This window comes from Eutrema salsugineum, unplaced genomic scaffold (assembly GCF_000478725.1).
Source record: "Eutrema salsugineum unplaced genomic scaffold, Eutsalg1_0 scaffold_1, whole genome shotgun sequence".
Lineage (NCBI taxonomy): Eukaryota > Viridiplantae > Streptophyta > Magnoliopsida > Brassicales > Brassicaceae > Eutrema > Eutrema salsugineum.
Window position 1 is genome coordinate 5,829,804 of NW_006256909.1, and position 25,361 is coordinate 5,855,164.

The 25,361-nt window shown below is 37.6% G+C and overlaps 8 protein-coding genes, 3 non-coding genes and 2 pseudogenes across 11 annotated transcripts; 9 read left to right on the plus strand and 4 right to left on the minus strand.

Annotated features, from left to right (window-relative positions):
- Positions 1-9: 9 nt before the first annotated feature.
- LOC18029287 lies at positions 10-2,911 on the minus strand (annotated as a pseudogene).
- On the plus strand, positions 2,691-4,281 carry LOC18029288. Its single transcript, XM_006413134.2, has 2 exons — positions 2,691-2,786; positions 3,501-4,281. The coding sequence occupies exons 1-2, from the start codon at positions 2,691-2,693 to the stop codon at positions 4,077-4,079; spliced, it is 675 nt and encodes a 224-aa protein (XP_006413197.2). The 3' UTR covers positions 4,080-4,281.
- Positions 4,282-5,521: 1,240 nt separating this feature from the next.
- LOC18029289 lies at positions 5,522-7,883 on the plus strand. Its single transcript, XM_024149440.1, is given in 7 exon segments — positions 5,522-5,905; positions 6,263-6,339; positions 6,550-6,793; positions 6,795-6,862; positions 6,955-7,042; positions 7,323-7,415; positions 7,570-7,883. Coding segments are annotated over 6 exon segments (795 nt in total). The 5' UTR covers positions 5,522-5,597; the 3' UTR covers positions 7,333-7,415; positions 7,570-7,883.
- Positions 7,606-8,393, plus strand: LOC112081881. Its single transcript, XM_024148729.1, has 2 exons — positions 7,606-8,052; positions 8,280-8,393. The coding sequence occupies exons 1-2, from the start codon at positions 7,606-7,608 to the stop codon at positions 8,391-8,393; spliced, it is 561 nt and encodes a 186-aa protein (XP_024004497.1).
- Positions 8,394-8,536: 143 nt separating this feature from the next.
- Positions 8,537-9,657, minus strand: LOC18029290 (annotated as a pseudogene).
- Positions 9,658-11,248: 1,591 nt separating this feature from the next.
- Positions 11,249-13,257, minus strand: LOC18029291 (F-box protein At4g27050). Its single transcript, XM_006413138.2, is given in 5 exon segments — positions 11,249-11,596; positions 11,599-11,644; positions 11,741-11,881; positions 11,949-12,899; positions 13,123-13,257. Coding segments are annotated over 4 exon segments (1,323 nt in total). The 5' UTR covers positions 12,870-12,899; positions 13,123-13,257; the 3' UTR covers positions 11,249-11,381.
- Positions 13,258-14,667: 1,410 nt separating this feature from the next.
- On the plus strand, positions 14,668-17,192 carry LOC18029292 (transcription antitermination protein NusB). Its single transcript, XM_006413139.2, has 7 exons — positions 14,668-15,039; positions 15,398-15,474; positions 15,689-15,823; positions 15,947-16,001; positions 16,093-16,180; positions 16,467-16,565; positions 16,675-17,192. Exons 1-7 carry the CDS (start codon positions 14,732-14,734, stop codon positions 16,816-16,818), a joined length of 906 nt encoding a protein of 301 aa, XP_006413202.1. The 5' UTR covers positions 14,668-14,731; the 3' UTR covers positions 16,819-17,192.
- A 379-nt stretch (positions 17,193-17,571) lies between these two features.
- On the plus strand, positions 17,572-17,656 carry LOC112082589. Its single transcript, XR_002897255.1, has one exon. It is a non-coding gene; the product is annotated as a small nucleolar RNA R12 (small nucleolar RNA).
- Positions 17,657-17,770: 114 nt separating this feature from the next.
- LOC112082590 lies at positions 17,771-17,855 on the plus strand. The gene has a single exon (XR_002897256.1). It is a non-coding gene; the product is annotated as a small nucleolar RNA R12 (small nucleolar RNA).
- Positions 17,856-17,963: 108 nt separating this feature from the next.
- Positions 17,964-18,048, plus strand: LOC112082493. Its single transcript, XR_002897167.1, has one exon. It is a non-coding gene; the product is annotated as a small nucleolar RNA SNORD24 (small nucleolar RNA).
- A 491-nt stretch (positions 18,049-18,539) lies between these two features.
- On the minus strand, positions 18,540-20,416 carry LOC18029293 (F-box/FBD/LRR-repeat protein At4g26340). The gene is given in 5 exon segments (XM_024149809.1): positions 18,540-19,014; positions 19,098-19,144; positions 19,147-19,228; positions 19,321-20,239; positions 20,338-20,416. Coding segments are annotated over 4 exon segments (1,254 nt in total). The 5' UTR covers positions 20,161-20,239; positions 20,338-20,416; the 3' UTR covers positions 18,540-18,729.
- A 1,563-nt stretch (positions 20,417-21,979) lies between these two features.
- On the plus strand, positions 21,980-22,506 carry LOC18029294. Its single transcript, XM_006413141.2, has one exon. The coding sequence runs from the start codon at positions 22,146-22,148 to the stop codon at positions 22,455-22,457; it is 312 nt and encodes a 103-aa protein (XP_006413204.1). The 5' UTR covers positions 21,980-22,145; the 3' UTR covers positions 22,458-22,506.
- A 2,144-nt stretch (positions 22,507-24,650) lies between these two features.
- On the plus strand, positions 24,651-25,021 carry LOC18029295 (arabinogalactan peptide 13). Its single transcript, XM_006413142.2, has one exon. The coding sequence runs from the start codon at positions 24,707-24,709 to the stop codon at positions 24,884-24,886; it is 180 nt and encodes a 59-aa protein (XP_006413205.2). The 5' UTR covers positions 24,651-24,706; the 3' UTR covers positions 24,887-25,021.
- Positions 25,022-25,361: the final 340 nt, after the last annotated feature.

Below are 25,361 nucleotides of genomic sequence, written 5' to 3' on the forward strand. Positions count from 1 at the left end.
ATCAGGAAATGCCAAGAGACGCAGCTCATTTTTCTATATCATCAATTCGTTTTGTACCACTTTAATTGTAGCACTAACAAAACATCTGCAAATTAGAGTCAAGAAACAGATACAAAGCAGCCACTCTCTCTATTCGCTTTTTTTGCTTCCCACAAAACGATGTGAAATGAATTTACATAATAACAGTAGGAAAGAGGCATGCATGCTTGGAATATCCACTGATCTTGTGCAAAGAATTCTCATTCCTCAGTAAATGATTTAACATAACCACAGTAGAGAAATGCATGCTTGGAACATCCACTGATCTTGTGCAAAGATTCCTCATTCCTTAGAAAACTAACTCTTGTGCAAAGATCTGGTGGCCTTTGATGCAAAAACTATTGCTTTGGCTTCGTCACTGGACATCATCCAATTTCTCTCAGCACGACGTTGATGTTGCCTTGCATTCTTTGCTCGTTTAGGAGCCAATCGTGCATCTCTCTCCACAAACGCTAGTCTGAACTTCTCTGCTATTGGCAGCTCATTGGAGTTCAAGGATAATGCGGCGGATGTGGGATTCTGCACAAATCCTCTAACAACCCACGTCTCAGGATCAATATATTTCACAAATGGCTCATCCAATGCAAGTGAGACTGTAAGTGAGAAGTGAGGGCTTGGGATTTACCACTATTCTTGGGCACTCCGTGTTAGCATCTCCAATGAACCCTTATTAATTCGTGGCTACAACAACAGTAAATTAAATCTAGAAAGTGAGAAGAAACTCTTGCACCAAAGAAAACAAACACTGAATGGCTAGAGAAGCAGATTGAAAAAGAATTGATCAAGACTCGAAAGTAAATTTTTCCTATTCACAGGTAACTTATTAGTCAGAGGGACAATACGTACCTAAACAAGCCAACGCAATGATTGACCACCATGACCAATCTCTGTAGTGTCTAGTTCTTCCCATGTTTCTCCTTCAACATTACTCAGGTTTGGCTTAAACATACTCAAAGATCTGCGTGCCTTGGACTCACTACTTCGGCATCCTCTGCAATATTAATGTTATCCTCATTGCCTGTTTCAAAAAGTTTGTTAGCCCTAGTCAAACCCACATACTATGGGTTCATTTCTATCTCACTTTACCCATAAATCACTTAATGAATGAATAAACAAACAAGCCACCCCAACAAAAACACATTAGACGCCACTTTTCTGCACTTTGCTGGATGGAAAAATTAAAATTTTACCCGCATCTAAGAGTCTCCAACGATCGACAGTGTTGTACAAGCTCTGAGACGCCCATATATGTGATTTTGTTGCACCGGCTGCATAACAAATCAAAGCAACCATATGATACTGCAGTGCAAACAAACACACACTTATCCAACATGCAAAAGCTCCTAGCTAAAGAACCAGCAAGACCATACGAAAATCCACTGAAACTCAACACAATCAGGATTGGGTTTGGTATATTTGTTCTTCCCATCTCAAAGGAACCAAATTGTACAGAAAATTCGGTCAAAGGACAGATATCAGAGCCTAAAACAATTAAGAAAGCATGACATGAGGTACGAGCACAGAGATCAGGACACAGACACATAGGTCAACTTATTTCTTAGTATAAAATAATACCTAATGTCCACAGCTCGGAGGGATTTGCAAATTTCCGCCGCTTTAGCCAAGCCGGAATTCGAAACATCTGAACCGCTAACGTCTAGAATTTCCCAAGAACTGTCAGCCAAAGAGATAATCAAATCATCATCCAGTAGCTTTCTTCTTTTAGCAATGGCTGCAATAGACATCTGTGGCACATGAATACGCCTTCGATTTAGCAAGTGTATACATTACCAAACCAACTAAAAAGACTTGGACATAGCCAATAAAGCTTGAAGGAAGAAAACACTAACTAAGCTTGATCGCGGCAGGAAATATGACAGAGATATCAGCTAAACAAGGAATGATTTCCTCCAAATGCCTCCCAACATCCCAAGACATAAGCTGACGAGAGATGGTGGTCCTGGTTTTAATGCAGAAATTCCTGTCGTTGAAGCAGAACCAGCAGAAACATGTCAGAATCAAACTCCTAAACCTCACCGAGCATACAACCATGGTTGTAAACACTTTCTCCAACCGACGTTATTGATTGATAGCAATTTTTCAACCGCCCCATAAATGCTACCAATCAGATCCAATCTTAGAAAGTTCTCTCGAGTCTCTTCGAAAACTCTTATCCGTTGTTGCTGTTATATATTTTCGGATGAATAACTTCCGTTTATCGGATTTGTAACTCCAACTTGTTCGGTTCTAGTTTTTTTTAAAGTTTTTTTAGACTTCTCCTTTTGCATGTTTTGATCGACTCTTCGATTGATTTTGAAGTAGTCAAATTCCGAGAGATCTGTCGAGCTCTTGTCTCACCAGCGCTTGTTATCTCTTTCACGAAGTGTAAATCCCTGCTCTCTCTAGATGGTTAAATCGAGCGGTGGTTATTTCAGGGAGGTTTTAACAAGATGATTCGGTCAAATTTGGAGAGGAGTATGAAGATCTAGAGTTCTCGCCGTGTTCTGGTGGCTCTCTGGAGAATATTCCGGCTTCGGTTCACTGAAGTTTCTTTCCGGTGGATCAAGCCTTTGCTCTTCTTGATCTCTTCTGGCGAATCTGCAAAAGGAATCCCAGTGCATCATAGCATAACTTGAGGAGTCTTGGCGGAGATGACAAAGTTCTTTGTCTTGCTTAATCGGTGGTGGAAGCTCACGGTGGTGATGACCACGTGGGATTTCTTGTCTCTGTTTAGCTACACGTGTCTTGTAATTTATGCTTATCTTTATAATTACGTGTAATTCCGTTGGGCTTAATGTTGGGCCAAGAATGTACCATTTGCCCTTTGGGTTTTAATGACACGAAAGTATGTCGACAAAAAAATAATGTTTATAATTTGACCCGTCTTAATTGAGTCTCGTTACATTATTAGCAAAGTAAAATTTGGCAACACATCATTGCCTTTCAGCAAGTCTTGTTACATTATTGAGATCACTGATGACCAATATGGATCTATCATCTATAATAACTTTTCCAACTTATGTATAATGTTTTCACATTCTACAATAGTTTCTCCACAATTTAATTCGATAAACCAATGAATCGAAAACCAATAGAATGCCAAAACCGAACAAAAAACCCAAAATCGAAAGGAAAAATGAAAGTGAACTAAACCAGAACGCCTTTTTATAAAAACCCTTATTAGATTTTAGACGCAAAGAGTAAAGGTATGAACAAAAAACAAGGACTATTAGCTCAGTTGTGCCACCTTATTAAAGAATTCTCACAAAACTCTCGTCAAGAGTTGAAGAGCAATCTTAGAGCACGTCCATCGGGGGATTAACCCAGGATTATGGCTCAAAATCATATGCACAATCCATTTAAAAAAAAAGAAAAATGAGCATTTTTTCGTGATACCGTCTCTTCTGGACGATGCTGAAGATACGGTATCACAGCCACGTGTTGGGCTGTGATTCGTCAAGAATGTGGGGACAAATTTTTTTGTTTGCTCTTCGTTTATTTCATTTTCTTTCAATCCACACTCTTTTCTCCTCGTTTGCGAAGTCTACTCCGACGCCTTATCAGGTTCCACCGCCGGTATCGGCTGCGTCGGAGAGATCGTGAAGCACGAGCGGCTCATCAACGATCGCTTCTTCATAATCTGTAAAGGCCAGGAGCAATTCTGCATCACGGATCTCGTTCGTACGAAGCCCTACCTCGTCGCGAAGGTGACGTGGCTGGAGGATCGACCGTCCGGTGAGGAGAATCTGGACGAATTGGCCAACGAGATTGAGGTTCTGATGAAGGAAGTGATCCGATTTTCGAACAGATTGAATGGGAAACTAGAGAAAGAGGCGCAGGATCTGAGGAAAAATCAGTTTCCGACTCCGTTCTCGTTCTTCGTCGGAAGCACGTTGGAAGGAGCTCCAATGGAGCAGCAAGCGCTGATGGAGCTTGAGGACACGGAGGCTAGGTTAAAGAGAGAGAGGGAGACGCTGAGGAATACACTCAATTACTTGACCGCAGCTTCTGCAGTGAAAGATGTCTTCTCATCTCCGTAGTAATATTGGTACCTGGCTTCTGCAGGGAGGTATATATCAATTAAAAGATTCCATGGGAAGGAGGAGAGTTCCAAGTTGATCCATCAATGGATTATATGTGTTTGTAGAACTTGATGCTGCTTTATTTGAAAGTAAATTGGATTGTAGGAACATATTTTCTGATGATGGAATAACAACACTTGATGAAACGGATTTAACAAAAGGCATGACTTTACTCTCTCTACCTCTCTCACAAACACACACATACGCATACATACAAATTTAGGCTCTGTGTATCAAACTGTTTTGAGATACATTGCTTTTGTGTGTGTTCAGGAAATGGCCAGGTATGTCCGGGGAGAAGTTGGTTCTCTTTCTTTAACATGTGCATTACTAACCTCCCATTATCTTATAATGCTTTATTAGCTGCAACATACAAATAATTTTGCTTGTATAGTTTTGCAGTTCAAATAGATATGCATTTCCTATAATGTTCTGTTTTGTGATGCACGGATAAAGAGCCCATATTCTCTGGAAATTTCTCCTTCACTCCATTGGAGAACAATGCCCTTGTGACTTGAGTGAAATAGAGGAAGCTGTGGCGCTTTGCGAATCAATCTTTCATTTGTTTTTTTCTTTGTTTCAGTTTTCTAATATCTACACAAGGGAATATGCTAGTTGTTAGCATATAGATGATCACGAACACATGGTGAAAGTTAATAAGATACTGAAGTTAGATCATTTGCTGTTATTGATACATTAATTTGTAAACCGCAGAATGTCAGAAATATGCTACGTTAGTATTGTCTTCTTCTCACGGCTTATAGAGTCTCCATTTAAGACTTATAGTGAAAAATAAAATTGATGATGATATGTGGTAGATAGAAACCAATTTACAGTCGATATATGACACTGTAGTACTCCAATAACAAAACATGAAGGATCATAATAGCAAATGTTTCAAAGAAAGAACAAAGATGAAGATTAACAACACACATTTATGTTATGATTACACATCACATTACAAACACAAATGTTGAGACAAAACAAAAAATAAATATGTGTTTAAATTTATAATCAAAATTAAAAAATTTGAATTTAAAAATAATTTTTTTTTTTGATGAATTCCATTTTGAGGTTCACTAATAGAACCAACAAATTAAGACAGGTTCTTCCAAAAACTCAAAACCAAAAAATAATAATATTCACTAATGTATATACTCTTACCAATCGTTTTTATTGATATTGTCCCGTACCAATTTTAACGTATCGGCCTATTAGCTCAGATGACCAATTTTAACGCGAAGGTCACAGGTTCGATCTCTGTATAGGCCACTTTTTTTATTTGTTTGGCTTTTTAGAGCGTCAAAGTTCTAAAAACGTCGTTGTACGTTTCTGCTTCTTGCATTTCTTTCTTTTATCCCTTTCTCCGATAGTTTTTTGGTTTTCTTTCTTTTCCGGTTTTTATTTTTTAATTTTACGGATATCGTTATCTGCTTCTCTACTAAACACGAAGAAGCAGGAGAGCTCGAAACAAAAATGGAGGGAAGCATCTCGCCGCTTTGCCTACGTTCTTCCTCGAGTCTCTGTTACTTCTCCAGTAATGTTTCTCCTGATTCTCACCGTTCTCTAGGATTTACACTGGTGGATTCGCTCCGGCCGACGAACTTGGTATCACTTCGAACGGGAAATAGCCGTTCGTCGTCACTACGACTGATTCTATCTCCGACGAGAGGCGCTCTACGTACGCCGACAATTTCCGCGGAGGAAGTGAAAGATGTCCCGATGCCGAAGATAGATAAGAGCGGCCGATTAAGCAGCCCTCGAGCCGCCCGCGAGCTCGCTCTGTATGATTTTATACTCTCTCTTTGGTTCCTTCCATGCTCGTTTCTAAAATCGTATTCGCTTCGTTGATTTATATGGAACTGGAAATTTAGCTGGAAATGAGAATTCGCCTTTACTTGAAATTGGAACAATCCGGTCATCTTTGCGGCTTGGTGGGACACGAATTAGGCTCAGATTAGAGAATTGCATGTGTGTCGTGCTCAAACCTGAAATGATATTTCCTCAAGTCTATAAAAATCAAGTCTTTTTACTTCATTTCGAATTTTCAGCTAAAGATGAACAACTATATGGTTCTTTGCTATTCGTATGAGTGTTGAGTCTGCCCTCTCTGATATATATGTGCTGGATGATCTTGACAGAGTAATACTTTATGCCGCATGCTTAGAAGGCTCAGACCCAATTCGTCTCTTTGAGAAGAGGATAAATGCAAGAAGAGGTAAGTATCCAGGACCTACTAAACATGTTTTGATCTTGTTTTGTTTCCTGCTGCAATAAAGTCACGAATGTAGGAATCTCATTGTAATTTATGTGGTTTTGTCGATACTATTTCCTGATTCTGATTAGTCTACTCTGTGGATCAGTTGCTTGACTCTTCATTCAAAATGTTTGTGACATAACTTCAGTGTATAATGATTGGTTTATTCAGAGCCTGGATACGAGTTTGACAAGACGTCTTTGTTGGAATATAACCACATGAGTTTTGGAGGACCCCCAGTTAAAACAGAAACAAGTGAAGAAGAAGATGAGCTTGTGCGCTATTATGAAAACGAATCGAAAATCGGTAAGTTTTACCCTGAAGATATGTTTCCCTGTTTTGTTTTACTTATATCGCAAAGAGACTCTTGTTTGTGGCTCATGGAAATTTCCTATCTTTTAACCTGCTGTTTATCCTCTCTTTCTGCAGAAGCAGAAGTGCTTTCAGCTCCCCCTAAGCTGGTGTACAGCAAACTTGTTTTACGGTAATCTATAAAAAAATTTGAATGGATTGTAATTGCTGCTTACTCGGAAATAAATTCTGAATATTTTATTCCCACTACGTGCTTTTCCAAAGGTTTGCAAAGAAACTATTGGCTGCAGTGGTTGATAAATGGGATAGTCATGTCGCCATCATCGAGAAAATTTCCCCGCCAGATTGGAAGGTAAAAAAAACTTGAACTTCCAACTCAGGTCAAGTACTGATTAATTGAAACCTAAGGGACCACAAAACTCAAAGCTTCATTCCTGATAATCCATTGCCCCTATGTTGTGATAGCTCTCTCTCTCATAATTACAAGCTGTTTGCACCCTGAGCTCAACTTTTGCTTTTGAATTAGCTTGAGAAACTAGAAGCAGCAACTTATTTTGGTGTGTGATTGTATATATATATTCATCTCCTACTACCAATAAATACCTTATGAATGTGCTGCACCTATTCATAAGCCAAACCTGAGTAATGTTGAAGGAGAAACATGGGAAGAACTAGACACTACAGAGATCGGTCATGGTGGTCAATCATTACCTTGGCTTGTTTGGGTACGTATTGTCCCTCTGACTAATAAGCTACCAGTCAATCAGAAGAATTTACTTTCTAATCTTGATCAATTCTTTTCTGTAGCCATTCAGTGTTCGTGTGCTTTGGTGCAAGAGTTTCTTCACACTTTGTAGATTTAATTTGCTGTTGTTGCAGCCACGAATCGATAAGGATTCATTGGAGATGCTATCCATGGAGTGCCCAAGAATAGTGGTAAATCCCAAGCCCTCATTTCTCACTTACAGTCTACACGAGGCTCCTCGAGAAGCATTACCAGATGTTGCATTGGATGATGCATTTGTGAAAGATATTGATCCTGCGACATGGCTTGTTAGAGGAGTTTTGCAGAATCCGGCATCCGCCTCATTATCCTTGAACTCCAATGAGCTGCCAATAGCAGAGAAGTTCAGACTAGCGTTTGCAGAGAGCGATGCACGATTGGCCCCTAAACGGCGAACTTTCAATATCGCTGCAATTTTATCAGCTAAATTTTCAACAAATGATTATGCGGATGATGAGATAATCGAACATCCTTCGGGAGTGCACTCTGGTTGGGCGGCCTTGGCAACGAGAGGTGTCCACAAAATGGTCATGAGCATTGGTTGGAATCCTTATTTCAACAACACCGTCAAAACTATTGTGAGTTGATAAAAACTTAATAAACTTTTTCACTCTTGCAATGGTTGTTTTCTTTATCTTAGCTTTTGTTAGAGAGGAGCAATGGTTGTGTCACGATTTCACTGTAAGGCTTCTACGGAGAAGAGCTACGTCTTATTATCGTTGGCTATATACGTCCTGAGGTAGTTTTATTTTACTTTGTTATCATCCATTCGTCATTTGAGCCTGTGATCTTCTTCTCTCTGCAGGCTAATTTCCCTTCAGTGGAGAATCTCGTTGCAAAGAGAGCTCTTGATCTTCCATCTTATGCGAAGTTCAAGGATGAGCCATGTCTGACGAAAATGGTTAAATCAGTTATGTAATGAATCGAAACTATTGTTTTCTCACATTCTTAATTATGAATTTAATAAAATAATCAAACTCTCTGATTGTTTTCGAAACTCAAATAAGACTTGTACTGTTCCTTTACTGTCAGGTTTAGTAAATGGGGTTCTATGTGGTGTTGATGATAATAAAGAGCACCAGAGAAAGTTTGAGCAATGGCGATAAGAAAAAAATTAGGTATTTTGCTTCTAAGAAAAAGCATCTATACCAAATTAATCGGCTTTTGATTGATTAAAAACAATATATAAATAATAAACAAAAGAGGGGATATACATATTTTCGATTTCATGGTCCCTTTATGAACATTGCCCATCTCTACACGACCAGGGTGACAAATGCGATCTCCAAACCTGACTCATCTCCTCCATCGCACCCCTCTCTTCTCCGGCAATAAAAAGTAGATGAAGCATGTGACAAAGCATCAGCAGAAACACTTGTGCGATTGTGATTACATACGTGAAATTCTGTTCATCGACTCCGCTGAGCCGCCGATCGGATTTCGAGAAGGAAAACCTCCAACGGTACTAGCCATCCAAGTGGACCCCACGACCAAGCGAACGCTGCCATGTGGATGCATATGAACAAGACCACACTGATTGTTAAAGCGACTAAACCGGTACATAATAACCGGATTGATTGTTGACTAAAACCAGAAAGATGAAGAAATTGAATAAACCTGAGAAATTAGCAATTTGGAGAATCCTCTCCTTCAGGGAAGAGAAGTCGTCTACTCGTCTTCCCCATTTATCAACGCCGAATATCAAGACCATGGTAGCTCCGAGGTTAACCAAACCGGTTACTACCGCGGACATCTGAGCGGCCTCGCTACCGAATCCGATCGTTTGGAACAGAACCGGCGCGTAGAACATTATGACACTGATTCCGGTGAGCTACTGGTAAGACGAGATCAGAATCGCCATCGTTATATGGATGCTCCACGAGCTTCGAAGCTTCGCTGTCGCCGATCAAGTCGTTCATCTCGTCGTCGACGCCTCGGATCTTACGGTTAAGGAGTTTCGTTCCGGTTAGCTCGAGTTGATTTCGCTCGATCATGCAGTTGGGTGTGCCCGGGAGGATAAGAAGAACCGACGGTGATGATGAGAGCAGAAACGACGGCACCGCCGAGGCTGAGCCTCCAACCCCTCCCGTCGCTAATCTTGGAGAAGAAGAAGTTCAATACGTTGGCAACAAGGATACCAATGGTGATTTAGAGTTGAATCCGATATTCAGAGCTCCTCTGAATTTATATTGTCAATTTGAAAAGAAAAGGAAAGAAAAGAAACGTATTGAGACCATTTTATAATTTAGTTTAACTTAAGAGTAACATGGAGGAGGGAACAGGGGCGGATATACAGCATAGAGGGTGGGGCAAGTGCCCCATACTGAGGCTATTGTTATACGCTTTGACTTTTTAAGTGTAGAGTTCGATGCCTCTTGTCTCTCTTGTTCTTTTATCTGTTTGTATATATTTATTTGTTTTCTTTCTCTTATCATTTCTTGAATATCCCATATTCCCTTTTTTGAGTTGTTTCTCTCTTCCTCCATTTTTTTACCTTTCTTTTTAATTGGCTGACTTTTTTCCTTTCTTTCATATATTTATTAAAATTTATTTCCTTCTTATTTTCTTTTCCAATTATACTTTTTTAACAAATTAAGTAAACTCATTAAAGTAATCATCCATCTATGTTCTAATAGATTAATAAAAATATTTTGTAAATCTGTATAATGATTATGATTTTGTTTAGCTTATAATTTATAAAATATTGTAAAACTTATATAAACGTATAATTTATGAAATATCAGTTATTTATATTTTCTTAAAAATTTAGAGAGATTTTAAACTCAATGAAAATGAGTTTAAACTTTTTATTTGTGCCCCATAAAAAAAAAAAAAAAAAAAGTCTCTGGGAGGGAAAAAAGCACCCTTCTCATCTCAGTTCACAAGATACATACTTTAAGAGTAACGTTGAGAGCGTGTTGCGCAGTTTTAAATTAATGTGTGCCTTATTACCAAGTGTTGAGCGGATTTCTGTATTCTTCTTTTTCTTCTCTTATTTTGTTCAGAAAGATGCAGCCAAGACTAGAGAGCGTTTGGACCTTCTCCACACCTCCGATGAACACCCTCATCCGATCCGCTGATCTACAAATCCCACTGCAGCTCCAATCGAACGAGGCAACACAGATGTTCCCCGCCTGCGCCTTCCACTCACAACCTGCTGTTCATTGGAATTGGTAAAAGTTCCCTTATCATTGGAAATAGATAAGGGAACTTGGTTTTTTCTACCTGTTGTACCACAACATAGCCTACGGTCATCCATTCTCAGAAACCATGGAAAAAAAGAGACATCCTCATTCACGTACTAGTGAAGTACGTTTCTGCATACACAATTTGAGATAAGCACGAGTGTTTAGTATCACCTAATCTTACATGCACATCATCATCGGCTTTCACGTACAAGTATGCATCCCACAATGCAGCTTTAGTTCTTTGCTGAAAGCTGTAGATAACCTTCAACATCCTCCTTCTCAAACTAACTTAAGAAAAATAAAAAAAACAGAAACCGGGATGTTGACTGGAGCTTTAATTCATCAGAAACGGGTGAACCATTCATGATGGATTGTTGAGCGGCCGCCTATTCCATTTCCAGAGTCGAAATCATTTTGTCGAGCGTTTTGCGTAACACCTTAAGAGAATCGATCTTCTTGTTGAATGTGAGATGAATTATATGGTAATACTTAACCCAAGTAACCCTCCATCCTCTTGTAAATGCTCTTTCACAGATTGCTGTATATTCTTGTGTTGCAACACGTGAGAAATTCCAATGCAAAATTAGAGAAGCATGCATATAATATGCTTTTGCAAAAACAAATTTTATAAATTCGAAACTGCCATATAACTTATTATATAATCCATACTCTCATGCCATCAAATCTCAGCACAAAAAGTTATAAAAAAGAGAAAAAAATCAGATAAATTGGATGATGCATTTTGATGAAACTCTGGGGATAGCCATTAGAATAGCTCGCATGTATTTATTGTTGAAGGTGCTTTCTTCAAAGCCAACTTTCACAGTTTCAAGACATTCCAACTTCCCAAAGAAATGTCTCATTTGTTGTAACTCTCCAAGGCTTCCTTCACTTGACACCTCGACAAACAGCATACCATTTCCGAGTTTTGGATGCAAGGGCACGCATTTCCACACCACTCTGTGACTCTGTGCACAAGACCCTGGAACCACAACAAACAGACCACACCATTTGATAGACATGTATAAATGGCAACAGAGAAAAGCAATGTGTCTTAAAAGATCAAAAAAATTGATACCTTAATGACTAAAGTTTGTAGATTTGGGGAGTTATGGAGCAGGCGTGGGATTACTTCCCAGCCTTTTTCCTCGTCACTTTCGATAGATAAAGTAAGTAGGTTGTTGAGCACGGGCATGGAGTCACAACAAAAGTGAAACACCTGATACATAAACCATTATCACCATGTGATAGATACTACAAGAAGAAGTAGTAGCAGCAAAACTGACCTCTAGAGAATCAGCAGACAATTGAAGGCTCTTAATGTTTTTCATACCTTCAATCAGAGTTGAAATATCGCCACAGATTTCATTGAAATCTGGACAACCATCATCATCTAACCCATATAATCGAAGATCTAGTCTAGCTTCGACAAGCGAATCCAAATCAACAAAATAATGTGCCGCAACGTAACTAGAGTAGTCAAGGTACACCAAACTCTTTGTCTTAAGAGTAAGGCCACGGAGTTCGAAATCGTCATCAAAATCACTAGTGATAGTTAATCGCTTGACGTATGGAGTCGACAAGTAGCCCGTCCAAACACATATGAATAAATCTTCTAAGGCAGGGCAGCCCTCGATGAAGAGCTGATGCATTTTAGGAGATATAAAGGCAACTGAAACAAGTGTAAGTGTTTTGAGCGCAGGGAAAAACACTCCTCCAAGAGGAAGACGACGACCTTCAAGACAAAATTTATCGGTTATTGTGAGCTTAACCAGTGTGTTGCTTGTGAAAAACTCAGAATCTATACCGATACTGAAATTTGACTTTAAGTTTAGCTCTACGCTGCCCCGTCCCAGAGCAGTGCGAATCCAACAATTGACACGAGATTCGTCATCCTCATAATCACATATTAGAGAGAATTTCTTGATGGTAGAATTGCTTAACAGATCAAGTGTTTTGTCCACGAAATCAGAGAAGCGATGTCGTCGTCGACGACGACTTTCAATACTTGTTGGTTCTTCTTCTCCGTCTTTTCTGTCGGGATATAGAAGCATCGATTCATCAAAATCAAGGCTGTCTACAAGAGGAAGCAAATTCATCCACCTCTTGGACAGAACCGCGGTCGAAGCAGCAAGTTTGGTCGGAATTAAAGACAGGATTTTGCCGAGAATTTCATCTGGCAGATTGCTGATCCGATCTGTAGCCATCAGAGTCAGAGTATAATCCCTTTCTTAATCCTGCAAAAAAAATATAATTCAAAACTTGATGAGAAACAACAATTCGAGGGTTATAGAAACTATAAAATTCTCAAAATTATAAACAGATTCACAACGGAAAGAACACAAAAAAACTAAACTTTGCGATGGAAATCACAGAGTTTATCAAAATCTAAAACAAGGTACCCCGAGTCTAATTCATGCCTCAAAATAGCCAATTTCGATTAACAATAGAGAAATTTACCTAGACTTTACAAGTTGGATTTATCAATGGCTTCTAGTACTAAAGATCTACGGAAATCTCTCTCCAAGAATGGGATAGAAGAAAGAAACCTGTCCTTCCTTTTTTTTCTAATTCTTTTTTCCTTTTTTTTTAATTATTTTTCCTTTTTATAAAGATGCAAAGTCATGCCGAAAGGACATTTTATTCGGTGTATATGGAATAACCGAAACCAACCATAATGTTTTAGTTTGGTTAGGTTGGGATCGGTCGGTTCGGTCAGCAGATTGAACACCCCTCTGTTAAACCTTTTAGCAAAAAAACCATTGTTTTAATTTGTTTGTTCTGTGTTTCTCGAATCCGGCTGCTTTTTGGAACATATATTATCAGAAGTCGTTGACAAAAAAAAAAATATTATCAGAAGTCAGTAGCAAAATCTAAACTGAACAAAACCCAAAAATCTGAAACTTTTGAACACTTGAAACTTAATTTATAAGTCTAAGTACATTCATTTAAATTATATATAAATTTACTGTATAATGATCACTACATCAGCATGCAATCATGACAATATAGAAAGTGCGGAAGATGAAAGAAACCTGCCTCGTGTCGTCACTCCTCATCAGTCCTGTCCTCATATTCACAAAACTCCCCTGTAGAGCAATCTTACCAATCTTTTCAATTGATATTGGTTATTGGTTCCATTGGTGATTCAGTTTAAATGTTTGAAAATTTTAAACGATTATATCAGAAATGGTTAAAAAATAGGCGATTAGAAATAACAGTTGGAAAATATTTATAACAGAAAACGGTTGAAAATTTAGCTTGATTGATAGTATTACAGCGGTTAAATAGTGTAAATATATAAAATTATTAGTACAAAATTTTTAGATAATTATTTATAAAATGATACAATAATAATATAATACATAGTTTAACTTTATTATATGAAAATTGAGTAAACAAAAATTACAATAATTATTTCTGAAATAGTTTTAAACAATTCAAAATAATTCTTTTTTAAATGATTTGAATTGAATGTAATAACAAAAAAAAATTAACACATATATATATATATACAAAAAACAAATAACTTTACTAGTTTATTATTAGAAATCGATATTAAATCATATATTTTATTACTAAAAAAAATTCTGGTTACAACTTATCGTTTACTTTAAATGCTCATTTTTTAATAGTTTATAACCGTTTAAAAATTAATTTCTAACCGTTTAAATCATCTTTCAACCATTCGTTTCAAACGCTGATTACAACCAACGTTTTAAACGCTTTCTCCAACCAATCTTACTGATTATAGTATTTTTTTAATCATCTGTCTCAACGGAGCAGTTGATGCCACCAATCAAACTCATTATCACGTACTAATATTTAACGTATTGGCCTATTAGCTCAGTTGGTTAGAGCGTCGTGCTATTTATGCGAAGGTCATAGGTTCGATCGATTTAGTTGGTCAAAGTTCTGAAAACGTCGTCGTACGTTTCTTCTTCTTGCATTTCTTTTATCCCTTTCTCCGATAGATTTTTTTCTTTTCCGGTTTTAAATTTTTAATTTTTACGGATATCGTTATCTGCTTCTCACTAAACACGAAGAAGCAGGAGAGCTCGAAACAAAAATGGAGGGAAGCATTTCGCCGCTTTGCCTACGTTCTTCCTCGAGTCTCTGTTACTTCTCCAGTAATGTTTCTCCTGATTCTCATCGTTCTCTAGGATTTACACTTGTGGATTCGCTCCGGCCGACGAACTTGGTATCCCTGCGAACGGCAAATAGCCGTTCGTCGTCACTACGGCTGATTCTATCTCCGGCGAGAGGCGCTCTACGTACGCCGACAATTTCCGCGGAGGAAGTGAAAGATGTCCCGATGCCGAAGATAGATAAGAGCGGCCGATTAAGCAGCCCTCGAGCCGCCCGCGAGCTCGCTCTGTATGCTTTTATTTTCTCTCTTTGGTTCCTTCCATGCTCGTTTCTGAAATTTTATTCGCTTCGTTGATTTTTATGGAACTGGAAATTTAGCTGGAAATGAGAGAATTCGCCTTTACTTGAAATTGGAACAATCCGTCATCTTTGCGGCTTGGTGGGACACGAATTAGGCTCAGATTAGAGAATTGCATGTGTGTCGTGCTCAAACCTGAAATGATATTTCCTCAAGTCTATAAAAATCAAGTCTTTTTACTTCATTTCAAAGTTTCAGCTAAAGATGAACTACTGTATGGTTTTTTTGCTATTTATATGAATGATGAATCTGCCTTCTCTGATATATGTTTCTGGATGATTTTAACAGGGTAATACTTTATGCCGCATGCTTAGAAGGTTCAGACCCAATTCGGCTCTTTGAGAAGAGGATAAATGCAAGAAGAGGTAAGTATCCAGTACCTACTAAACATGTTTTGATCTTGTTTTGTTTCCTGCGGCAATAAAGTCACGAATGTAGGAATCTCATTGTAATTTATGTGGTTTTGTGGATACTATATCCTGGTTCTGATTAGTCCACTCTGTAAAAATCAGTTGCTTGATTCTTCATTTATATGCTTGTGACATAACTTCAGTGAATAATAATGATTGGTTTGTACAGAGCCTGGATACGAGTTTGACAAGACGTCTCTGTTGGAGTATAATCACATGAGTTTTGGAGGACCCCCAGTTAAAACAGAAACAAGTGAAGAGGAAGATGAGCTTGTGCGCCGTGATGAAAACGAATCGAAAATCGGTAAGTTTTATCCTGAAGATATGTTTCCGTGTTTTGTTTTACTTATATCGCAAAGAGACTCTTGTTTGTGGCTCATGGAAATTTCCTATCTTTTAACCTGCTGTTTATCCTCTCTTTCTGCAGAAGCAGAAGTGCTTTCAGCTCCCCCTAAGCTGGTGTACAGCAAACTTGTTTTACGGTAATCTATAAATTGTTTCAGTGGTTTGTAATTGCTGCTTACTCTGAAATAAAATCTGAATGCTTTATTCCCACTACGTGCTTTTCCAAAGGTTTGCAAAGAAACTATTGGCTGCAGTGGTTGATAAATGGGATAGTCATGTCGTCATCATCGAAAAAATTTCCCCGCCAGATTGGAAGGTAAAAAAATGACCACTTGAACTTCCAACTCGTGGCAAGTACTGAATAATTGAAATCTAAGGGATCACCAAACTCAAAGCTTCATTTCTGATCATTGCCCCTATGTTGTGATAGCTCTCATTATTACAAGCTGTTTGCACCCTGAGATCAACTTTTGCTTTTGAATTAGCTTGAGAAACTAGAAGCAGCAACTTATTTTGGTGTGTGATTGTATATATATGTATATATATATTCATCTCCTACTACCAATAAAATACCTTATGAATGTTGCTGCACCTATTCGCAGAGTGCACCAGCTGGAAGAATACTAGAGTTTTCGATTCTTCACTTAGCAATGTCTGAAGTGGCAGTCCTTGAAACTCGACACCCAATCGTCATTAACGAGGTATCTCTCTCTCTCTCTCTATATATATCTCCCTGTTCAGTTAGCTTTGCAATGCAATAACCTTGATCTTGTTGTGAACTAACACTGTTACAAAAATGATGCGAGAAAGGCTGTTGATCTTGCAAAACGGTTCTGTGATGGAGCAGCGCCACGCATAATCAACGGGTGCCTTAGGACATTTGTCAAGGATAGAGCAGCAACACCAACACCAACACCTCAAGCTTTAGAATTGAAGCAAGAAGTATCGGTTTAAGTTAGAACACACCCGCATCTTCTTCGTTTGGAGGCAGGCAACCTCAGGTTTTGGTCTTCGGAAATAGTTCGTTGGCAAAGTGTTGATCCGATGATCTTATATATAGAGCGAGACACAGTCTCAGGAGAGATTCTGTCCTCACAGGCAGCTTCTGGTCCGAAGCTTTCGTACTTGAGACTGAATCTATCGTTCCATTGCAGCTCAACATGATTATTGCTAAGAACACAATATGCTCTCAAGTCTGTATTATATATTGCTCTAAAATATATATTAACAATTAGTAATAGCTAAGTTTTCATGTTTTTGTGTGTTTGTATTCTCCTTCACTTTTGTCCCATATTAAGTAACAAAGCTGGTATAATCAGGTTTTTCGTGTAATTATGTTTGCCAAGATAAATTGTTTTGCTTTAGTCCCATTGAAAGAACTTTAATTTATTCAGAAAGTTAAAATACCAATTATACGCCCACCCACGAAAAGATCCGACCCATAAGCCCTCATGTAATACGACAGCGTCTCGTCAAAGAAGAGAGATTAGGGCTCCTTTTCGTAGTCAACCTCTTCGTCGCCGTATATATACAACTTCTCTCCTGCTTGTATTCATTATCTCGCGTCAATGTTCTTAAATCTCTTTTTTTCTTTCTCTGTCGGGTTTTGATGATTCATGAGAAATTATCGTTAGGAATGTTGTTCTCTTAGTCCTAGATTCGAATGTTCTGTGTTATATAGCTTTCGAAATCTTGAGGGGTTTGATGGTAAGGATGATGAAACAAATCATTCGGATTCCCATTGATTTCCTACGGGAAAGATGTGATCATAAACCAGCTACTTTTGACTCATCATCATACTCCTCTTTTTTCTTTCTCTTTGCTCTCTGATTCGTATTATTTTCTTGGTGAATTAGATCTTCACTTTTGATTGAGGTCTTTATAAATACTTAAATCTGTAGATGGTGTTGAGATGACGAAAGAAATCATTCGGATTCCCATTGATTTCCTTCGGGAAAGATGTGATCATAAACCAGCTACTTCTGATTCATCATCATTTATAAAGAAAATCACAAATTGCTCATCTTATTTGTTTTTTTTTTTCCCAATTTGCTATTTCAATTTTTGTTTTTTAATGTTTTCTCAGTATATTTTGAGTAGGCCAGTGATGCAAGAAAAATATTTGCTACTCTTGATGAAGAATATTCAGTTGATGATCGGTTAACCACCAAGATCTCTGAGGCCTTGTTTTGTTACTCTTACACTAAAGTTGATTTTCACTTAATTTACCTATCATTTGCTTTAAACACACCATTTGTCCATGTTCAGACATTTCTTTTTCCTGATGACCTTCCTCATCAATCCATGTAATTCAATTTAATAAAATTCATTCACTATGGCATACAATGATTAGTAATCCTCTTGAAGTAATATTTTCCACGAAATATCAAATTGCGTGTGATTCCTTGATGTATAATGATCCGTAGTGATTGAAACCTGACATAAATCCAACACAGTTGAATACAGAAACAAATTATGGGCAGACGAAATAAAACACTCAAAACAAACAAAGGCGATAACAGAACATGAAAATGCCCTAGAATCTTGATTTGTTTGAGATACCAAAACTACTCGACTTTATGGTTCGAAATATAGAAGAGAAAAATTGGTTGTATCGAAGAATTAAACCGGATTGGCTTCCAGAACACAGCTCAGCCCGTCAGGTCCCATTATAAATCTAATCCTCATTATTCTGCTTACTAATAAACTACGGCAAAATATGCAGAGGAACTACATCAGAAGCTACAATAAGCGCTTCTGATAAAAGATTGTAACCTTCAGACCAAATCCACTTAATAGTTCCAACCAAAAACTAAAAACAGCCATAAGAAAAGATACCAAGAGAACTAAATGTATGATAATTGTTCAGTCGAAAAGAAGCTGAGACGATATTGAAGCTGTAGGTACAGATGCCAACTCCTTGAGCATCTGATACTTGTCTCCCACATTAGTAGATTCTGGAGAGAAAGTAGCTGTCTTCAGACAAGCAGCATTCTTTAAGACATATGTTGCCAGCTCTCTATCACCTTGTCTCCCTTTGTACCCGATCCACACAAAAGCCTCGAGACTAAACAAAAAACACTTGGGAACAGAGTTCGACGGCTTCCAACCAATTGGGGGTTCTTTGGCAGAACAACCAGAATCATGTTTCTAAAACACAACATCATCGTTATTATCAGTCAATCATATTGGGAAACTAAACTAGATTAAACAAGATTATACAGAACTCGTACATCGATAAGTTTGAGAGCTTGTAGCCTGGGGGAATCTTGGAGCATGTGAGTAGATCCCACCAACCTTTAGTAATTGTATACAAGTCCAGATGAACAAGCTGATTGAAACTCATACCAGAAGGATGCATAACCTGATTTAAAAACAACAACATAAATGAAAAAAAATTGAGAGGAATCATAATCTACAATCACAAGATTCAATATTCCAAGATTTGTTTATTACCTCTGAAAGTGATAAACATAGAGAAAGGCGTCTGACAGAAGTAAGAGCACTCAGAAACTTCTGAGTAGCTCCATGAGTAATCTCAACATGTGCCTCAGCCAACTCAGGCGTATTCTCAATTTGACGAAAGTTGTAAAGCACACAATCTTTAATGTTAAGATACTTCAAACAAGGAGCATCTATCACAAACCGACCAGCTGTTCCAGAATTTTGGTCCAACATAGTTAATCTTTGTAAAGAAGGGATCACAACAGTGACATCCGTTGTTGTGTCTCCATCATATCGTTCCACAAGCAACCCTTCAAGTCTTGAACAACCGGATAAAAGACGTGGTAGAGCCGTGTCGTCTATGTAATCAACAAGCCTAAGGCTCAGAGTTTTGAGAGCCGGGAGACGAACGTGAACAGGAACATCCAAAAGAACGCAACTGATGAGTCTCAGGGTCTCAAGCGTTTCGGAGGAATATAGGCTACTCGGCAAACTAACACTAACAGAGCCTTTCACGGATGAAGAAATAGAAATTTCCAACTCACGCACACGGCGACTAACTGCAATATCGATCCATAATCCAATATCTATAACAGGACAGTCAGCGCCAAGATTCAGATGCAAAGATTCTAGAACGGGTGCCTTATTTGATAGCAAGGACCTGTAAACAAACTGCGAGAAGGACTTGTAGTCACCAATGTGAGTGCTATCATCGTATTCAAGATTCGGGATTAACATCCAAAGGGACCGCCATCTTTTGGACAAAAGACTTGTGGCCGCAACACCTTTTGTCCGAACACATGACAATATTCGCAAGAGCAAATCATCCGAAAGTTGACTGATAATGTCCATGTTCAAACACTATCTCCCCTGAATTCTCAAGCTTACAGCTAGTAGTGGCCAAAGGACAAAAATTGTCTACGATCGTTGCCTGTATATTATAAATCCTAAAGGGGTTCATACTTCCGAGTAGATGAACAATAAAAAAATAAAAATAAAAACTTAACAGTTTGATTGTTTGTAGATTACCCTCGTAGTTCCTTAGTGCTTCTTGGATCTTTCTAAAATGACAAGATGAGACCAAGAAGATTCCAGAGCTGGGTCATTGATATATTAATCAGAGGAGTTTGATCAAGTTGTGGTTGGCCTAAACCCTAATACGCAAACAATTGATACGGCGCCGTTAGGATTAGTAGCAATCATTTACAGTATTTCGATCGGGGAAAGCGGCCCATGCCTTAACCGCAAGAACTGGTATCATTTTATGTCTATACTTTGATACTGTGCTTATACGTACTTGAACTCTTTAAAATGAACCGCAAGAACTAGTATCATTTTATGCCTATACTTTAATATTGTGCTTATACGTACCTGAACTCTTTAAAATGTGTAAATTCATTCCCAAACTAGAATTTTTATAGCCAAATCATGCATTGACTTTTTATACTGGGCTGACTAACTTGCCACGTTGGAATCTCAGAGATATGATGCTACGTCGTTTGTATATTTCTGAGAAAATTTTTTTTGCAAGCTCAAAGATTCAAACCCTGCACCATACCCACTTATCCGAGCCCGAAGACCAGTAGACCAGATGAAGTAATTGATAACCTATCGCACACTTAAACAATATAAACTACCCATGGCCATTATTAAAAAAAAATACGACATCGTATTGGTTTGGTTATTCATCTTTTTTTAATGAAGAATCTATCTTCTTCTTCGTCGAGGCCTGTGTTCAAATTTGGGGAAAAACTCAGCAAACGGATCGAAATCGTCATTGTCGTCACCATTAACCGATTTCTACTCTTAATTCTTCTTCTGCTGCTTCTCCTTCTTCCTCATGTCTCCTCGTGATTCCTCCCGTTAACCCTGCGGCCGATTTGGTTTTATTTCACCAGATCTAAAACAACAATCGTTTGATGAATTCGATTCATAGGAGTATTGAGAATCGAAAAAAAAACCAGCAAAGTTTAATTCAATTGTTTAAAGTTAAAAGCAACAAACATCTTATTAGATTTAATAAAAGGAAGACCCTTTCGAGCTTTGGTGAAACTCACAAATGTCGTGACTTTCAACGACTTTAGATTTTTCATTTTTCTAATGATTGTAGGAATAGTAAAAATATTTAATGGTGCGACTTACAACTAATAATTGCATTTGGTCTAGTGGCATCAAGGGATGTTTTATAGAGGATGTCTATGGTTTGAATAGTTAGATGTTCAAAAAATTTGTACTTTTTTTTTTCTCGACTTAAAACGACGTCGTTTAGTATTATCGTTCCAACACAGATTCCACCATGGCAGCTAACTCATATCTGTTAACAATTTGACAGAGTTGACTAACAAAAAATAAGTCAATGCATGTTTTGGCCAAAAAATTTGAGTTTAGGTATGAATATTCAAATTTTCAATAGTTAAGGCATGTTTGAGCACAGCATAATTGTACAAGTACTAATCGGTACCATTCCACTCGGTTGAGGCATGAATTAGCCGCTTTCTCGTACTTCGATCTCATGATATGCTGCCAACTCGGCAAATCTCGGACCCACCTTATGAAAACCAAATTTTAAACCGAAATTCACTTAGCTGAATATTATTATATGGAATTAAACAACCGGATTAGGCACTAACTTATGTGAAATGAGTAACGATGATGATGAAACATTGAAGTCAACGTGGCAAAATCACGAAGGTTGAAGATCTGGAAAAAAACCCAGACCATTAGACAAATCCGACGGAAATCGCGGAATCATCATCACCCTCTTCAACTCTTCAAGAAAGAGAGAAAAACAAAAAAATATAACAGTTACGTTCTGTAATTTAGTATTGTACTGATATATGGTGTTCAACGGCGGGACTGTGATGTCGGTAGCCCATCTATCGGCGGAGATTTGGCAGAGATTACGGCGGATCCCACCGTCCGATCGTATAAGCAGCCGCGAGATGCTTGAGCTCGTCTGCTTCTTCCCGCTCCAGCAAATGGGTCGGCTCGCTTTATGGTTCTTGACTATCCTCTGTCTTCCTCCGCCAGGTTTGCTCTATCCTGAAGCTGACGAAGAAGACGATCGTGATGTTCACGCTTTTGCTTCTGGCTCAGCTTCAGCTTCCGTCGCTACATATCAGAACCACTTTCATCTGCATTTTGAGTGATCAGTTTCAAACTGGATTCTTTGTAAAGTTCTCATTTTGTTTTTTTTTTTGTCGCAGTCACTCTGTTTTCTCAATCTCTCTGTTTTTTTTTTTAAATGTCTTGCGATTTGGAGAAATCGGATCTTGTTTCCTGATCTTAGCTGAAGAATCAGGATCCTGGTTACAGTTTGAATCCTTGTGAATATCATATTCAGAATATGTCTAGAATTGAGGTCATTCAATTTTTCACTCCTTGATGATTAGACCATCATCAATTCGTGTTTAATCTGCACTTCACCGTTGACTCGGTTTGATCTCGGAGTACTGAGACTAGTGGAGCAGTCTTTGATTTTCTTTTTGTATCTTCGGTGGTAAAATTGAACAGAGATCAAGAGGATTTTGAGTAGCTGATTCGGTTTTAGTGTTGGAAATTTCTGTAATCTGATCCTCGGAAACTTGTGTCTACTTATTTGGGAGACAGATTTTGTCTGATCGTCAATTCCGGCGAGCTTTCTTCATGTTTTTGTCACATTGATACTCTTCTTGCCTTCTTGATCTCTCGCTGATCATCGCAGTTTGTCTTCAACGGGTACATTTCGTTGGTATAATCTTTTTTTTTTCCATTTGATTGCAAGTCTCGACCTTTATTGCTCTGTGTCTGATGTAATTGGCAATTTCTAAGTTCAAGAAAGGTATGTTTCTACCAAACCATCTTTCTTGGGAGTTGGGTCTCTTGGTTTTGTGAGTTTTTGGTTTCTTGACTTCCAAGAAAGAAGCTTGTTTATACTTTGTAAGTTTGAAATAGCTTCATGATTCTTATATCTTTAGTTTGAATTTGAATCAAATTCTTGTGTGGTAGAGTAGCCTAATTCAATAGGCATAACATGAGCTTGAACTCGCTAATTAAACCACCCCGCAACATTCATGAAACAATAAAGAAATGAATCTGGGGTTCGAAATGTCTTTATAAATTAATGAGAATAAGATGCAACAATTTTTTTTTTTTGTGAACCGGGAAGTTCCACACCTAGACCCATACATCTATCAGAGCCGAGATCAGTCTTTACTAAATCATCAAAAGAATTTAGTACAAACTACCAGACCGCATATCCCGATCATATTAGTTTGAAATATATACCCCGACCAATTGCCCATGTAATAATTCTGTTAGCATGATTGATCTATTTTGATTAATTGGTTTTGAGATTTAAAACTTTAAAAATAATATCAAATCTTTATATACTGTAAACCCCGTTGTCAATTTACAAAGAATAGCAGTCATATAAACTACAGTTCTTTATTATTTTTATTGTTATATAATAAAATGAAAAATTACATTTTATAAATTCTTCTTTCATCGAATAGTGAGCAATAATTGGGGAGAAATGGATATGGACTCAGCCAATTATACATAACTAGGAGCACATGGAGTCATCAATCAAATTCCATATTCTTAACCTATAAAGAAACAGCCAAACAGCTCATTACTCTCTCATTTTCTGTTCATTTCACGACTGTCACAGAAAAAAACAACATTTTCCTAGATCTTTTACTCATAGTCTTTATAAATAAAACGTTTTTATTATGAACTGTATCATTTGAAAGCTAACACCTTATGAACTGTATAATCTTTGAAGCAAACTATTATATTCTTCTAGAAAAAAAACTGGATAACAACTAAAGTCGGCGGCACGGTTCTTTCCAGCTGTTTTAAATATCTTAGTTGATAAACCAAATACCCTTAATTAATTGGTTTTATCTGCTCTACCATTTTTTTAGTTTAAAACGTTAACTATTTAGACTAATGCTTTACTAATTTAACCGTAAGATAAAAATAAACTTTAAAAATGAGGTTCATCAACATCGATCTGCATTGTGTAACTGATTTATTTAGTTCTTAAACCACGAAAAGTAGTATATTCGTTTTAAATTATAGATTTGATTAAGTAAGAAATTTAAGAATTTTTGTAGGTCTTAGAGATAATACAACTACACAAATTTATTCATAATCAACTTTTATCTAGAATCCAGTGAAAGATTATGACTCGAAGACAAATCAATTTATCTTAAACAAAAACAAAGAATTAAAACAATTAAAAGTTGATTAAATGGGTTGGTGTTAGTTAAACTGTAAAGTGATACATACACAGTTGGCCTAACACGCACCCATGTGTATATATAACCCACAAGTCACAACACATAACAACACACCACAAAACACACAAACTTCTAAACTCTTCTCTCGTTTGCTTTCTCAAGATTATTCACCAATGGAGGCACTGAAGATGAAACTCTTTGTGGCTGTTTTGGTGGCGATGATAGCTTTCTCTGCCGTGCAACAGGCTGCCGCCGTGGAGGCTCCGGCTCCGAGCCCCACCTCTGACGCTTCCTTGTCGATCCCCGCTTTGTTCGCTACCGTAGTCACTCTGGCCTTTGGGTTTCTCTTCTAAGCAAATTTGTTTTTTTTGGCTCTTTAGTTTATCTAAGAAATCATTTTCTTGATTTCATTTTTATATCCCTCTATTATGTATTGTCCTAAGATTTGCCATATCCGAATATCAATAAAAATATCTCGATAACCTTTTTATTCAGAGTCGGTTTGACAAACTCTTTAACAAAAAAATGTGGTTTTATTGAAAAATCATAACTTTGGTGAAAAATGGAATATTAGTTGAATCTTAGTCTGAAAGCATTTTAATTAAGATTAGGGAAACATTTTAGCGGGAGGAGACAACTTGATAGCTTTACAATCATGACATCCTCTAAGTATTATTGATTTAGTTTGTACTAACATGGAAAGCAATTGGAAAAAGATTAACTATATTTTAATTTAATCCAGTTTAATTTACAGTTTGGTCGGTTTGGGTCGATCAATATGTCTACTAATAACCCCAAAAAATGATTTGTAAAATGATTTGGGTGAAA

Bases quoted from the DNA above. Each gene is read 5' to 3' on its own strand.
- LOC18029288 (XM_006413134.2), top strand. From the start codon at position 2,691: ATGACAAAGTTCTTTGTCTTGCTTAATCGGTGGTGGAAGCTCACGGTG. The intron at 2,787-3,500 runs GTAATTTATGCT...TGATTCGTCAAG, and splicing joins TGTTTAGCTACACGTGTCTT to AATGTGGGGACAAATTTTTT.
- LOC112081881 (XM_024148729.1), top strand. From the start codon at position 7,606: ATGGAGTGCCCAAGAATAGTGGTAAATCCCAAGCCCTCATTTCTCACT. The intron at 8,053-8,279 runs GTGAGTTGATAA...TTCTCTCTGCAG, and splicing joins ACAACACCGTCAAAACTATT to GCTAATTTCCCTTCAGTGGA.
- LOC18029292 (XM_006413139.2), top strand. From the start codon at position 14,732: ATGGAGGGAAGCATTTCGCCGCTTTGCCTACGTTCTTCCTCGAGTCTC. The intron at 15,040-15,397 runs GTATGCTTTTAT...TGATTTTAACAG, and splicing joins GCCGCCCGCGAGCTCGCTCT to GGTAATACTTTATGCCGCAT. The intron at 16,566-16,674 runs GTATCTCTCTCT...GATGCGAGAAAG, and splicing joins ACCCAATCGTCATTAACGAG to GCTGTTGATCTTGCAAAACG.
- LOC18029294 (XM_006413141.2), top strand. From the start codon at position 22,146: ATGGTGTTCAACGGCGGGACTGTGATGTCGGTAGCCCATCTATCGGCG.
- LOC18029295 (XM_006413142.2), top strand. From the start codon at position 24,707: ATGGAGGCACTGAAGATGAAACTCTTTGTGGCTGTTTTGGTGGCGATG.